This window comes from Passer montanus, unplaced genomic scaffold (assembly GCF_014805655.1).
Source record: "Passer montanus isolate IOZ18808 unplaced genomic scaffold, ASM1480565v1 scaffold121, whole genome shotgun sequence".
Taxonomy (NCBI): domain Eukaryota; kingdom Metazoa; phylum Chordata; class Aves; order Passeriformes; family Passeridae; genus Passer; species Passer montanus.
The window spans coordinates 118532-134436 of record NW_024358834.1 but is presented as its reverse complement, the minus strand read 5'-3'; the positions used below and the strand labels follow the sequence as shown (position 1 = coordinate 134436).

The 15905-nt window shown below is 43.8% G+C and overlaps 1 protein-coding gene across 4 annotated transcripts in view; it reads left to right on the top strand.

The window, feature by feature from the left end:
- Positions 1-632: 632 nt before the first annotated feature.
- Positions 633-15905, top strand: part of SLC7A10 (solute carrier family 7 member 10) — a 39476-nt gene continuing 24203 nt past the window's right edge. For all 4 annotated transcript variants that reach the window (XM_039698165.1, XM_039698163.1, XM_039698164.1 and 1 more), the window contains exon 1: positions 633-737. In XM_039698165.1, coding sequence (XP_039554099.1) covers positions 644-737 — 94 coding nt within the window. In that variant the 5' untranslated portion in view covers positions 633-643. The remainder of the gene's footprint in view (positions 738-15905) is intronic.

The window sequence follows — 15905 nt, the reverse complement described above, 5'->3', positions numbered from 1 at the left end:
ACAGAGCAAAGATTTGCCGAACGCACATCGCAACATTCATTCTTTCCTGTGTGAGGAAAGAAAGCATTTCTTTCCTTGCGCTCCGCGGCAGACACCCGCAGCTGCAGCTCAGCAGCCGCAGCCGGCCCGGCGAGCCCCGCGGGGCTGTGGGGGACGGAGGAGGGAGCCCCGGCAGCCCCTCAGCCCCTCAGGAACCAGGGAGCCGGGGCGGGATCCCGTCAGAAGCGTCAAACAACGTGGGAAGAAAGGGCCGAGAAACTAAAGTAAAAATTACGGAAACCAGCCAACCCTGGGCATTGCCGTCTTGGTTTTAACTCTGGCGGTACCGATGACAAGCAATGAAACGTTTGTTCTTTCCGCTATCGCACTACCTCAACTAACGGAGCCCAAGAGGAGGCGGTCGCCAGGGGGCCCGGGCACGGCGCCGGGCTGGCTCGCGGCGGGGGGCAGGACCCGCTGCCCGGCACGCCGAATGTCCGAGCCCGGCGCTCGGCTTGAGCCCTCCCCGCAGAGCGCTGGCTCTGCCGGCCCCGCGGCCCCCCGGGTTCGCAGGTGCGGAGGGCGGTGCAGCCTCAGGCGCCGCCGCCCTCAGGGGTCCCGCGCGGGGCGGCGCATGCGCGCGGGGCCGCGGGGCAGAGCAGCGATGGCCGGCGGGGAGCAGCGGGCGCCCGGCGGCCCCGCGCGGGTGGCGCTGAAGAAGGAGATCGGGCTGGTGAGCGCCTGTGCCATCATCATCGGTAAGGGCAGCGCGGGCCGCAGCGCTCGCAGCCCCGCGGCTCGGGACCGGCCGGCGCGGGGCCAGGCGGCGGTGCGGGGATGCGCGGGCAGGTGCGCGGCACCGGGGGGGACAGCGCGGGGCTGCACCGAGCGGCTCGGGGCTGGCACACGGCGTGTGCTGAGCTGCCGCTGCGGCCAGCCCCTCGGCACACTCTGCAGCCGGGCGCCGCACCGGGAGTTTCCTGCGGTCTCCTGATGCCCGGTGAGCTGCTGAGGCTTCTGCGGCGCTAAACCAGGTTGATTCGTCTATCTGCCTGAGATCGGGGCTCTGCCAAGCGCAGGTGGCAGCCTGGGCTCTCGAAGGCGCTGCCGGGGTGTCCGGAGCCGCGGTGGGGCAGCGCCGGCTTCAGCGGGGCTGTCCCGAGCCATGGGCACAGCGGGGCTGTCCCGAGCCATGGGCACAGCGGGGCTGTCCCGAGCCATGGGCACAGCGGGGCTGTCCCGAGCCATGGGCACAGCGGGGCTGTCCCGAGCCATGGGCACAGCGGGGCTGTCCCGAGCCATGGGCACAGCGGGGCTGTCCCGAGCCATGGGCACAGCGGGGCTGTCCCGAGCCATGGGCACAGCGGGGCTGTCCCGAGCCATGGGCACAGCGGGGCTGTCCCGAGCCATGGGCACAGCGGGGCTGTCCCGCAGCAGACACCGCTCACACCGCGGGCAGAGCTGCTGCTCCCGAAATAGTCAGGAGTGGGAAATTGGGGCACGGTGTCCTCAGCTCTGTCCCTCCGTGTGCTCCATCGGTGCTGGAGGTGTGGGGGCAGGCGTGGGGCAGGAAGATTGGTGAATAAAAGCAGCCTGCACTAACCCAGTCAGCCTCAAAACCCCGTAGAGGGTTTTTGAGCCCCAGCCGTTCCTGTCGCCAGGGCCTGGGGACAAGGCTCGCAGTGACACTCACAAGGTCCACGGCAGCCCAGGGAGGTAACAGCGGGCACAGCAGGATCTGCCACATCCGTGGGAATGCACTGCTCCGTGGCAGAGCAGGCTGGGACGCCCCGATGTGACTCTGTGGTTGATGTCACCGAGCTTGAGGAAGAGGATTTCACTGCACGCTTCCTATAGGTGATCACAGTGCAGATCACTGCAGTTTGTGCTCTTAGTCATGTATGCCTCTATGTCCAATGCAGGTGGATATGGTCTTCCAAATAAAAAATAAATAAAAATAAAATCAATGCCATTGAATGTGACCATTGTGGTCAAGGCTTTTACATGCAAGGAAAATATTTCAGTCCATTCCCATAGTGAAACACTGAAATCTGAATCTGTGTCTGCAGTTTTTGGGGAGATGTGTTCTACATATCCAAATATACCTTTATTTTGAATCTCTCAGCATATTTAATGGGAAAATCTTGGTTCTGGATCTCAGTGGAGCACAGATGACCTTGTGTTAGAGCAAAGTATTGGTGCTGCACGTTGCTGTAGGCAAGGCACTTCCAGGGTTAGGTATCCCCCGAGTTGCTGTTGGCCATAGGGAAGATTTATGGCATCTCTATTGTTTGCTAGGTGTTACAGAATGGTACCTTGAGACTGCTACCCTTCTCTCCCAGTCAACCTTTCATCAACCTTACTTGCAATATCCTGCAAGCAGAATTCATATGTCATGCCTGTCCAAAATAAATCTTGTGAAACAGCCTCTCATCTAATCAGGGGCATTTGAGCAGAGAACAGCACTGACATTTTTGATAAACTGTAGTACTCTCAAGTGGTCTAAGTATTAGAGAAGGTTATCTGCTTTGCCACATAAAGTCTAAAAATTCTTCTGCAAATTTCTCCATATTTTCATAGAAAATGTTTGAAACACAACCATAGGATCCTATTTTTTAGTTTGATTTGTTTGTGTGCAGATGCATAAAATTACATCACATATCAAAGTCTTCTGTAACAAAGTGGTATGTGGTAGGAATATAGTCTGACTTTGTAGGTGTCACTGCATAAAACATGACAGCCTCAAATCAGAGGACACTGTAAATTACATCAGATTGGCTTGCAAGCCATTACTGCAGTTAACTCAATGAAATCTTATTTAAAATTCCTTTATAAAATAAAATAAACTAGTTGGTCCCGGTTGATATTAGGCAACCAATTAACTCACAAATTTTCTGTTTGATAGAATTTAACATAGCCATAAGATTTATTCCCAAGTGATTCAATGGCATGGAAAAAGCAGATGCAGTCAGTGTGTCAGAGCCAGTGTGGAACAGACCAAAGGACAGACCTGGACTTTTACATCAGCCATCATATTGGATTTCCTGATTTTGAGTGGAGGAGGGAAACCCATTTCAAAGGTTGAGACATCAGATTCTGATGCATCCCACAGCAGTCATACTGAGAGATACCAAGAAAACCAGAAATTGCTTTTGAAAAAAAACTCTCCTTGCTCTGTATGGACATAAGGATTATGCTTTCTTAATTGTCTTTAAATGTTCTTGCAGGTACTGAAAATGTATGAGCATATTTTTATGTTATCAAGTAAGAAGTTTGAGGCTGTGATCTGCCAGCATTACACTGAATGTTCTGGTTTAGCTGACTGTTCTACAATTCCAATCAGCTGCAGGATGGATATAGAGAATTATAATCTGCTAGTAATTAAGAAGAGGAAACATGAGGCAGTATTTGAAAAATACTCTAAATATGAGTTCATAAACACATGATTAATAAGTTTGTGGTTGCCTTCTAATTCTGCTTGTTTAAAATAAGGTGTTATATGAGTTGCAGAGCTGGGGAGTCACACAGTGCTGGGGAGCACTCAGAAAGCAGTGACATGAGTGAAAGAGAAGCCTTGGGGGTGGGAGCACACTGCATTTGAGGGTATTCCCCTAATGGCAGGATGTAGTCTGTAGAATTTGCAGCCTGTTAGTAGCACTCCATCAGGGTTGAACCAAGAGAATAAAAACGACGTCTCAGGGTAGATCCAGGTTAAACATGCCATGGCTGTTGGGGCTCAGCCTGCCCTGTGGGTATGGGGCACATCCTGGTTCAGGGAGCAGGGAGGGCACAGGCAGCCTGCATCCTGCCAGTTGTCCTGAAGCTGCCATACCCTGTGCTAATTCCCTGGAAAACAGGTCTTCCTTTTCAATCTTCTTGACATGCTTTGAATTGTAGGGCAATTTTCTTACTACTTTTACAACAGAGGTATTTATCAACACAATAAATTACTATGATGTCTTAATGCACTCACAAAACTCATCCTTTCAAATTTTTATCCTCCTTTTATAGAGGTTTGAGAGGTTTGCCATAAGAAGTACCATTCATCTAACAAAAAACCATGCATAATAAACTACATCAAATTAGGAATGTGTCTTTCCTATATCCACCCCATAGAACAGTCTCCTGATCTCTTCCAGCAGCCTAGCTTTTGTACAACAGAAGTCTTTCATTATTTATATTTTTTACTTGTTTACAAACAAGCCTGATTAGAGAAGAAGGCTGTTTCCAAAGTTTATTTCACACTGAGGCAGAGGACAGCTCTTCTGAGTATCCTGATGTAAATATAAGTACTGAATACAAAACCTTTTAACTCTAAATAGAGACTGGTAGTTAATGACTGTAAAACTGAAGAGTGTTTAGTAGTAGCAGCAAATCTTTCTGGCAATTAATCTCTGTCACAGAAAGAGCACTTTTGGAAAGTGCCTGAGACATGCTGGAGAAGCACCCAAACTGCTCTGTCTCAAACATGGTTATATACAGTGGAAACAAATCTCTCACGGGCTCCAGACATTAATGACCTAATGCACTCACATGCACTGCAAATCAAGCTTGCCAATACTGAAATGAAGTGATACAGCTTAAAAAGTAGTGACATACATTATGTGTTATTATGTCCTAGATAGTAACATATAGATAGTAATTGTTTGAAATCCACACTAGATTTTATTTAGCAGACACAGAAATCAATGCTGTATTTAACTGAACAGTTATTTCATGTACACACACATAGCTGGCTTTACATCTCATTTGCAGAACTGTGTGTGTAATTAAGATTATTGTATGTGCATTTTCTTTAAGCACAGGCTCCTTAGCTATACAGTGCCTTCCTTGGAGTCTTGCCTGTGTAGATAAAAAGCTAAGTAAGAAGTTCCATGACTTGATGTAATTTCTAACAGATTCCATTGTTCTTTAGAAAAGTACAAGAACTAGAAAGTGCAGGCTAATTAATGTCTTATACCAGCCTGGTTCTTGTGTCTGAACAACAAAATTCACCATTCCACATTAGAAATGTGTGCATTTTCTTTAAGCACAGGCTCCTTAGCTATACAGTGCCTTCCTTGGAGTCTTGCCTGTGTAGATAAAAAGCTAAGTAAGAAGTTCCATGACTTGATGTAATTTCTAACAGATTCCATTGTTCTTTAGAAAAGTACAAGAACTAGAAAGTGCAGGCTAATTAATGTTTTATACCAGCCTGGTTCTTTGGGTCTGAACAACAAAATTCACCATTCCTACGTAGAAATATATATTTAACTGTATTCACAAATTGCATATATAACACATGTAAAAAGGGTTGTTTGACTGTTTAATACAGGTCAAGTAACATTATATAAAACAAACAGTTAAACATCTCTTAAAACCTTTATTTGTGTGGTTGTAAAATTGCAAGAAAGTAGCCACAGGGTCATACTAACATTATGATGAAATCTGTTGTATACTTGTGAATGATTTAATATCAGGTTATATGAGACCTACTAGAAGGCTTACAAATTGAACTACAATGAAATATGTCGGCTAAAACTAAATACATCTCATTTTGCTGAGCACAGGCAGTCAAGTTATCTGCATCAGCTGACTTGGCATTGCTTAAAAAATGCTTGTGGTACTTACCCTGCTCACACATGAATTTGATGTAAGATCCCTTATAAACTGGGTCCTGATTCAGGTCCAGGGACAGTACCAAAACTGTGTTCAGCTGACCAGTGAGCAGTATGTTCAGTTTTTGCTAGTTCTGGAAGTACCTTTCTGGAATTTATCTGTCCAATTGCCCAGAGAGCAGCAGAGGTTACTTCCATGCCAGCTGACCTCAGTCAGCTGCCCAGTGGATGGTCTCAGCAGAATGCCCTCAAGCTGAGAGAGCTCCTTCCATCAGAGATGCTTCCTTAGGCACAGTTGTCCTAGGGTGTAGTGCAATTTACTGCCCACACCATGGTAATCCATCAACAGAACAGCTTGGTTGTAATTATATCTGCCTGTCATCATACTTATACATAAATAATTGCATATGTATGTACATGGAAGTTTTTATTTGCATAAATGTCACTTCCAACTGCAGCACTCCAATGTGACTTTTTCAGTAACAAAGAACCATTTGCCAGCCTTCCTGTGTGTCAATTAGCTGTCTCCTTACTGCTGTGCCTGCTGCCCTTCTGACATCCCTTAAAATCCCACAGATAGTCCTTGTTGGCCTAAACCTAGGCAGGAACAGGATTCAGCAAGCAGCTAGCTTAGCACTGGGGAGAGAGAACACGTGGGAATAGCCTTCATATTCCTCTTTTTCAAGTGGAAGTGGATAGGTGTTGATGCACACTGCTTGCTGTATCCTCTCTGCTCATGTTTCACGTGCCCCCATTGCTTACATGGACTGGGTTTTGGTCATTGAATCAGACTCATCTGTTAATCAAGTAACATCTCAAGTCATTGGGAGATCATTGCTAGTCAGACCCAATGTACTTCTCTGGAGTAGTACCCAAGTTACAGGCCTGCAGCAGAAAGAAAGATGTGTGAAAAAAAGCAGAGAACCACCATCCCATTACTGGATGATTTTTCCTGATTTTTGTGATCCTGCCTGGAGTCACAGAAAACAGTGTTGTTGCAGCAAGAGTTTTCTCCCTCTCTGAATCCATGAGAGAGCATTTCACTTTTATAGCTAGCTGAAGTTTCAGGACACACTTTTGTTTGGTGACTTGTGACAGTAATACAGATTACACTTCAATGCTTCTCTCTCTCAAAAAAAAATTGTTTTTTTTAGAAAGGAGTCAGCCTTCCTTATCTGTTGCATACCTTGCTAATTAATATTTTGAGCATTTAGTTCCACATGACACTTACTCATGGAACACACAAAGTATTTACAAATGCACGACTTTTGGGGTTTTTTTTCAGGGCAATAGTTCAGGATCTAGCTTTGGACTGTGGAGAACTGTAATTCAGTGTCTTGTCCTCTCATAAATGCAAATTATGAGTAAAGTTAGTAGTCAATCTTTGTTTGAGATAAATGGCATGTATTCCTTATTAGTGAGAAACCACAAAGACACTTTTGAGGGACTTGTGAATGTTTTTTTCCATATAGCCCAGAGGCTTAGGCTCAGATTCAAAGCTACTGAAAATTACATGTCCACATTGCATATGTACATTTAATCTGATAAGTATCCATAATTTGGTATGGTACCCAATAGGAAAAAAGGTTCATACTGCTGAGAAAGATCTGATCCTGCAGCTGGAAAAAAAGAAAGCTGGAGATCACAGAATTCACAGAATCACCAGGTTGGAAGAGATCTTCAAGATCATCGAGTCCAACCCAGCCCCAACATCTCAATGCAACCCTGGCAGCCAGTGCCACATCCAAGCTTTGTTAAACACATCCAGAATTTATCACCCTTTCTGTGAAAAGCTTTTCCTGATATCCAACCTATATTTCTCTTGGCCCAGCAGATGCTCATCCAAAATGCAAGTTTCATTTATGGCATGATATTGTACCATATTCCCACATTCTTCAAGGGTGTTCAAACATACAGTTCTCAAACATACTCTCACTTGAGTTTAGGGAGCTGAAAACAAGTTGTAGTTTCACTTGAAAGTAAAAACCATGGCAAAGTTCAAATTAAGGTTGGTAAAAATTCAGGGAGATTCTGCAGCTTCTCTGGGCTAGCAGCTTACCTCTGAGACTAAACTGACTTACAGAGGAAGCCTAAAAAGGAGCTGTAATTAGAAATTCCTGAAGCAGGGGAAGAGACCTAAAAGCCTTAACTTTATATTTTTCTTTAGTGAATATTTCTGGAAAAAGAAAAGAATTTTATTTTTCCACAGATGTGCCTTTCTGCTGCAGTCTACATCCAGGAGAATTCAGCATGTGAAGTCTCACATGTAGAATATGAAGAGAGAAAAAAATAAAACCTGAATTTGTATTTTTCTGCAACTATTGCCACACAATTCTGTTTCCATGTCATTAGCTATCAAGTATTCATTGATGGTTTTGGTTTGAGTGGATTTCGTTTGGGTGAGGTTTGCTAGTTTAAGGGGGTTTGTACCTTCCTACCTTCTAAAAAAAAAAGTAGGAAATTCTGATTGAGACACAGCGACTCTGATCACAAGGCTGAAGCAATGAGCTCTCTGCAGTGAATGCCAGGAGCTCAGATACCCTGCAACAGAAACTCCTTCCTTGACAGATGAACTAACAAAGGTAGCATCCTTTGGTAAGTGTCTCACTCCTGATCTGGCAGGACAGTGCCTGCTTTCAGCAGTGCCATAAATCTCCACTCGTGTTCCCTTTTCCTGTGCCTTGCAGCTCATTTCCTTCTAGCATAATGTAGCCTTTTCTGTTGAGAAAGTCTGCTCTGCTTTGGCAGGCTCACAACAAGCAGAAATGGTTTGGTGGAGGTTTAGCTTTTTTTTGTTTGCAGCTTTTCATGTGCCAAACTTTTCCTTTTGAGACCCTGTTTTTTGTTGTACTGTGGGGGGAGTTTCTACTAGCTGCCACACTTTTTTGTCATCTTAATTGCAGCATGATAAAATGAGAAGGCATTTGTCAGTACTGAAGTGCCCCAAATATAAAACGTCCTAACAGCGTTGTGTTATTCTGCTGGTCCTTAAAAACCCAGAACTCTCCCAGAGAGTTCTTTAGCAGATGTTCCATGGCAAAGAGCAGGGAGCCAGCATTCCAACATTGACTGAGCATCTCAACACCCTAATTCCTTTTAAAATGCTTGTAGCCCTCTCTGTACAGTGAGAGAGCATAGAGAATATGCAAGCCCTGTTGTCCTGCAGAGGAAAGATATGTGTAGTAGTAAATACATTTATTCATGTCAGCCTCCACAAAATCTCTTTATGCAGTATTACTTTATTCTCCTCATGTTTTCTTCTGGCACTGGCCTTTGCAAGTCAGGAGGGAAAAGCAAGATTTGAAGAGTGATTGTCTACAGACTGCTCCCATCTTCAGGAACGTGCAGATGCTGGTTTTCTGATTGCAGGGTAATGTACAAACCAGTGTAGTGTTAGGGTGAACTGTTTAAATTCTTCCTTCTAGACATGGTTCATCATCTCTTTCAGGCAATAGAGACAAATTCCACTGGATCTCAGAGCAAGGAAAGTGGTGAGGAATATACTGCTGATGTTTAAGCCTGAGGAATTTCAGTATCACTGAGTAATGGAATAATCCCTGGAGCTGAATTGCTCTGATTCATTTAACACTTTCTTTAGAATAGTACCAAAACTTACAGAAAACTAAAATCCTTTTGCATCTGAAAATCAAGTTGAATTCTTTTGTATCTGATCCTTAAATAATGGCGTCATCACTCTTCAGATGTGGGACCAAAATACCAATAGTGTAAAACATGCCATTTAAAATCAGTAAAACTTTAAAAAGTCTACCTCTAACTCCAAGAAATAGGTCAGTGATCTGGATGAGGGGCAGTTTTCTGCTGTGAAATACAATAGCTCTTTCATCAGTTATATGAAGCTGCTTAATCTAGATCAGGCCAAACATCTTAAAATAGTGTACCACAAAAAAATTATGTTTGAACAATGTAAGGGCCTTATTTACATCCACAAATACCAGGAGAAATCAAGTTAAGGAAGAATCTCATTCTGTTGATTACACTAGGTCAGAGAGCTAAAATCCACAGTACTAATGTGATCTGTGGCAATGAAAGTCACAAGGCTGCCCATCAGAAAATTTCTAATTCACATGAAGCACTGGTCAACAGACAGGCAGGTTAATTATTGCACATTAACTCTGGGCTAGAAAAATCACACAGTCAGTATAAAAAGTTGCTCTCTTATGGAGATGCATCCAGACAGTGGAAGACAAAAGTTGAGGTCTGAATATTGAAACACCTTCTCTGTAAGACAAGAAGTTTTGCACTTGTGTACACGTATATGACATTATCAGCTACAGGTGTGACAAGAAAAAACATCCTTGCTGGGCTGGCCTCCCAGTTCCTCAGTGTCTTCCATATTTTTGCTGTTAAATTGTGTAACTATCCTGAAAGAAGGAGAAAAAGCTATTAACAGGTGCCATATATGCCAGGTTTTTAATGGTATTGTGCTGTGAGATTGCTCCTGGTCAGGCCCCATGGAGAAGGCTGATGAATCCAGAAGAGTTTCTTGCCTCCCTGCCCACCTGTGCCTTGGAAAGGATCAATATGTGTTTCTCCATAAACCTGAAGATAATGACTGCCAAGGAATGAGGACTTACAGCTTTAAAGTGTGTGCTTTTATATCATAAAAATTCATTCTTTTGTACAAAACACACAAGGGATCATTTTTTCTTAGGGAGTTGCAAGAAAAGGACTGACAAGAATGAAAATGTGGGGTTGAGTTCCTTGTCTGGATTATTTCAAAATTCTTTAGCAGCTCTCCTGAGAGCTTAATAGGACAGGATTTACTTGTTTGTTTTAAGGGAGGTCACCTCAGACTATATTTCATTTTGATTTCCCCATGGCTTACATTTTCTTTGCTCAGATTTTGTCCTGTTTTGATAGCAGACTTACTCTGTGGTATCTGGGGTTTCAAGCCTTGTTTTGTCACTAATGTAAAACAACTCAGGTAGTTCTGATGTCCTGAAAGGGATAAGAAACTGTATCAGAAATATCATTCTAGGTCTCCATAAATACAGGTTTCTTTTTTCTGATGCTGTTAAATGCAGTCTAAAAACTTGAAAAACCATACATTTTGGAAACATACATAATCAAGTATTTTTATAAGAGTCTTGAAAATAGTAATAGCCTTAGTCAAGTACAAAAGAGCAGAGAGAATCCTGCTCTTGTTAAGCTTGCAAACTCTGTACTTTGACTCAAATAAACTTAAAAATAGCTGAATCAGTATTTTAAAGAATAAAGGAAAGAAGTGTTTGATTCTGGTGCTGTCTTCACATGCCTAGCCTTTAGCTTGAAAGGGATTTCCATGTGTGTGATAGAATTAAAATATTTGTAATTTTAAAACAAGCTGACAAAAAAGCTGACAAATCACATTTTTTGTACTCCTGCTAGTAGATCTTGTTGCAATTAAGCCATTTCTTATGGTAAACTCTGCCAGAAACCAGTAGGACACAATGTCTCCATGTTTTTTGGTTGTGGACAGGGCCAGTTCCCTAGCAACACAGCAAGATTTAAGCAGACTTTACAAAAGGTGCCCAATCCTGTACATATTACAAGTGCATGCAGAAGGAATAGCTCTCCTTCACATGCTTGTGCTCCTGACAGAAAATGAAAGTCCCTTTTCTTAACTGGTCCCTCAAATCCTACTGAAGGCAACAGGAGTGGAGGACTTCATTGTCTCACAGGATCAGGTTTTAAATTAAATGAAAGCAACTAGATGCAAAACTGATTAATCCTTTATTGCCCACATACCTGGGTGAGGTTGGCAGCCAGAGAATGAACCTTGCTGTGTTCAGCTTGCACTGCAGAGAGCAAAGCCCAAAAGTGTCATATGTTCTCATTAATTGAACTTACAGGGGCCAGTCCCACTCACTCCTTTTACCACAAATCCAAAAATGAACATTCTTGTCACTGACCAAACGTAGCCAGGGACAGGAGCAGCATCCTGGCTGCCCTTTGCAGCAGGGGGGATCATCCTCTGTATTTCAGACAGGGAAAGGGGCACACAGAGGGCACAAGGAGCAAATTCACTTTGAGCCACCACCTCACAGGTCCTCCCTGAAGAGAGGGCTGTGACTATACCATCTATTGAAGTGCCTTTGTTTCCTTTTGAGGCCCTCTGAAACAGTCTGAGGAACTCTTGGCTGAGATTTAGCTGCTCAGAAGGATAGAACTGAAAAACCAAAAACCAAGGAGAAAACTTCTGTAAAGTGACATTTATAAAGAACATGCTTCAAACATAAGTCTGATACTTTAGGAAACCAGGAAAGAAGAAAACAAGACAGATCTCCAGTCTCTTACAAAACTGTAACAGAAGGTGTGGATTATAAGCAGGATCCCACACACTGTGATGGCAGGGATGTTCAAGTCTGTGTTAACATCTATTTTGCAGGATTAGCTAATTTATATTCCATGTTTCTGTGCACTCAGACTATTCTATGAACAAGTTTTTCTGTTCAGGGGGCAGGAGTGACATTCTTTTGATGAATTTTTTATACAGCTGGTCAACCGCTTAGATAAACCTGTTACATAAAGACACCAGTGAGCAACACGAAGTCACATAATTCTGAAGATACTTAATTTCAAAATATACTTGTGATATATGCAAATACAAGATTCATACATGCATAAGAATATTATATAGCAATGTTGCTAACTCCTGATCTTATTACAACAGGTCCTTAAATTCCCAGATCAAAGATATTTAAGAACTGCAAGAAAAGCTGCCATTTCTTTTGGAACTCCAGGAGCTTCTAGTTCTCTGCAGTAAAAATGTCTAAACCTGTTCTTTAAAATAAATTATATATTTAAAAATAAAGTCAAGATACAAGTCAGCACTGGTTCTAAATACATGAGGACAGCAACACAGCATCCTATATGGTGTCTGTTAAGTGTATGCTGGGCTGATAGGTGTTTGTAATCTCATTTAAACTCAGGTTGAGCTGTTTACCAAAGTGCATTTTGAGACAAGTGCAAGCTTTAAATCAGGGATCATTGTGCAATAGCTGTGCTGCACACCCCAGGAAGCATAAATACCTTTTTTTTTTTTTTTTTCTTTTAAATTCCACCTCAGTTCATTGACCATTGCCTATCTTTGTATTCCCTGATAAAACAGAGATAAAGCCACTTAGAGATGTAAATGCTGAGGTTACCGTGCTAAGAGGTAAAACTAACACAGATTTACAGCCAGAAGAATGTAAACTCCAAGCATTGAATGATATCCGTTTAAGGAGGTGTGAAACCTGCAACAACCCCAAGCTTTGCTAAGTTCATGTCTTGTTTACATCTGCATCCAAATTAAAGTTGTGTAAGATCCTAGACAATGGCAGCAGACCTTACAGGAGACTCTGAATCAATCTTTCTTCTCAATAACATGAGCTATAACATGACAGTTGATGTATTTGGATGATTTGTTACTGCCATTTTCATATAGCTTTGTTTTAAATATGTATTGCCAGGAATTTCAATTCAGGAAGGCACTTTGAACATTTTAGCCTTTTAATATTCAGGGTAATATTGAAGAATAAGCTTTACCTGAAAAGTCTGGCATACTGAAGTTCCCATTATACCCCTTCAGAAATCAAGGACTAAGTGATGCCTGGTTTAGAGATGCTCTTAATGGATCCCAAGTTTGCAGAAGTTGTGTAAGCACAGTCAAAAATCCACCAGCTAGCCTGAGTCTGAGGACACTTCTGCAGGGCTCATCTTTGTGGGATCAGAGCAGAAGGCATAAAACCCAGTAATTTGGGAGAAAATCAGAGGCAAGAGTGGGAATTAGGTTTTGCTTTATTTGCAGTTGAGCAATCAAGTTCAAGCTGTGTTTTTTCTCCAGACCTCTCATTCCTGTAATACTGTCCCATAAATCCCCACACTGTCCCTTGGCTGGTGCAGAGCACATGTGGGTTTTTGGCAGCCATAGCTGAGGGCTGCAAGGACACCAATACAACAAACAAAGTTTTTACTTTGCAGGAACACTTCTCACAGCAGAAAGCTGCAGAGGTGAGCAGGGAGTGTGGAGCAATGGGGGGGTCAGAGAGATGTGCCAGCTTCCAGGCTGGTTTCTTCCTCTAGAGCCTAGACTTGTGTAAGAAAAAAATCCTTCTGTGTGCTGTGTAACTCTCCAAATTGCATCCTGATGTTTTATTTAATCTTTCTGGTTTGGCCAATGACACATCCATGAGGACTGACAGCTTTCAGGAATGAACAAGCAAGCAAGAGGCTTTCCCACTGGGCAGCAGCTGCTGATGGATTTTCCAGACTGAATAATCTGTTCACCATGATCAATCACAATGAGAAAAAGGAAGAGAGTAAGGGGGAGAAAAACAGGAAAATATCCAGCGTTTTCCATAAAACAAATTATGGTTCAAAGGTGGTGCAGGGGACTTTACCAGTGGCCAGGTAAAGAGCTGTATGTGTCATATTGTCCTTGTCTGAGCCACAGCACTCCCCAGCACAGCTGAACTCTTTGGCTGTTTTTACAGCTGAGTTGGTGAGCTTTACAGCAGCATTTTGGAACTGCTTTTCTTCTTGGTAAATACCAAAAATCACTGCAAGTGTAGAGGGCCCTGTCAGAGTGCTCCCAGAGATGCAGCTGTCACTTGTGGGATTTCTCAGCAGAGGGACAAACATGAAATCAGCTGAATGGGCTGGCATCTGCCCTTTCAGCCACCACAGAAGGACCAATCTCCACTGTCAGGTGCTTTCCTTAAAACCAGAATTTATCAGAATTTATCAGTCACACAGTGTCCTAGAGAATGTCCTCCAGCATGCTTGCAGGGCAGAGCTTTACACACTGCCCATTTCCCCATCAGGGAATTTAACAACACATTTCTGCCATTTGCAGGTAAAATTCCCAGTCAGGATATTGAGATCCAGAGAGCACATAAACCAGATGCTGGACAGATACCAAGGGCCAAAACAACACAAAGCTGCAGTGTTTATAGGGACAGATACCAAAGGCCAAAGCAACATAAAGGTGCAGTGTTTATAGGGAGCAGTCAGTGGGCAGTGCTGCACTTTCTAGCCAGGGCAGTCCAGGCATTGGCACAGGGGTTTCCTCCACATCCCTCTCACAACACCAAGGTAGGCTTGGCATTCAGTTTGAATTTGGAAATTAGTAGGAGGGTTGAGCCTCTCTCCTTTGCTTCAAGGGTCACAGTAGCTCCTTTATGTGTCACAGGGGGGAAGTTTGAGCCTCTGTTCCCCATAGACCCAGGTGCCACTGCCAGTGGGGATGCAGTGGGAGCCACCAAAAAGGACTGCTCTGCAGCTGTCTGTGAGCTTCCCTCATCCTCACCTGGCAGCACTGCCCTGCAACAAACCCTGACAAGACCCCTGATGACAAGGAATAAGGCAAAGGAGGAAGGTGCAATATGGAGCTCAGCAAAAGCAGCAGGGTGTAATCCCCTCCTGGCACGGCTGCCCTGTGGGAGCTCACAGTGGGAATATCCCACTGAAAAAGTCACCCAGTCCCCAGGAGAAGGCTTTTCCTGATGTTTCTGCCTTATCGTTGCAGCTACGGAGAAGGGCAAGGGAGGCTGAGGTTTCCTCCTCATGGTAATGAAATGCAGCCCACATACCCCAACGCTGGCAAGAGAAGAGGAGAGCAAGTCAGAAGTTAAGGAAGTAGAGAAGTCAGACCAAGTACAAGAGTCAGAACAGAGGAGCAGGAAATAAAGCAGTGGACTGTGTGCCTGAAAAGAGGAGACAGAGCCTGCAGCCTGTGAAAGGATTAGCAGAATAAAAGGAGTTTCAGTTTAGAGCAACAACAAAATCCTATCATAGAGGCTTTAACTTCTTCTTTGAAATAAACACACTGTAACAGTGTTACTCAAATAAAACTGAATAAAACCATGTACTAGCAGACATCTGTCATCTTTATTATTTCACGTGCTCCTAAGAGGCCTGATCCCAGCACCTCTGGCCATTCAGCTGCCTCAGTGCAGATCTGTGCTCTGCACACATCACCTGAATGTTTGCTCTCCAGCAGGCCAGGACTGCCTCTGACTGATGGGGACAACCAGGTTTCCCTCTCAGTTGTAGGCCCTGCAATTTTGGACCAAAGGACAAAAGGATTTGTAAATTCCTCTATCAAACCTAGTGTATGCCCACATACACACTCAGGAGAGCATGATGCTTGCAAGCCAGAGAACTGGATCAGAGGTTCCAGTGCTGATTTTGCCTATTGGAACATCTGCATTTGACTCAAGTACTATAATGAGAATATCCCCACATGGTATCTCCTTTAGTGAGGTCTTTATGGTACAGCTGTGCCCTTCCTACAAGCAGTCAACACATACCAAAGGAACCTCCTTTGAAAGCTGCTGTATTTTG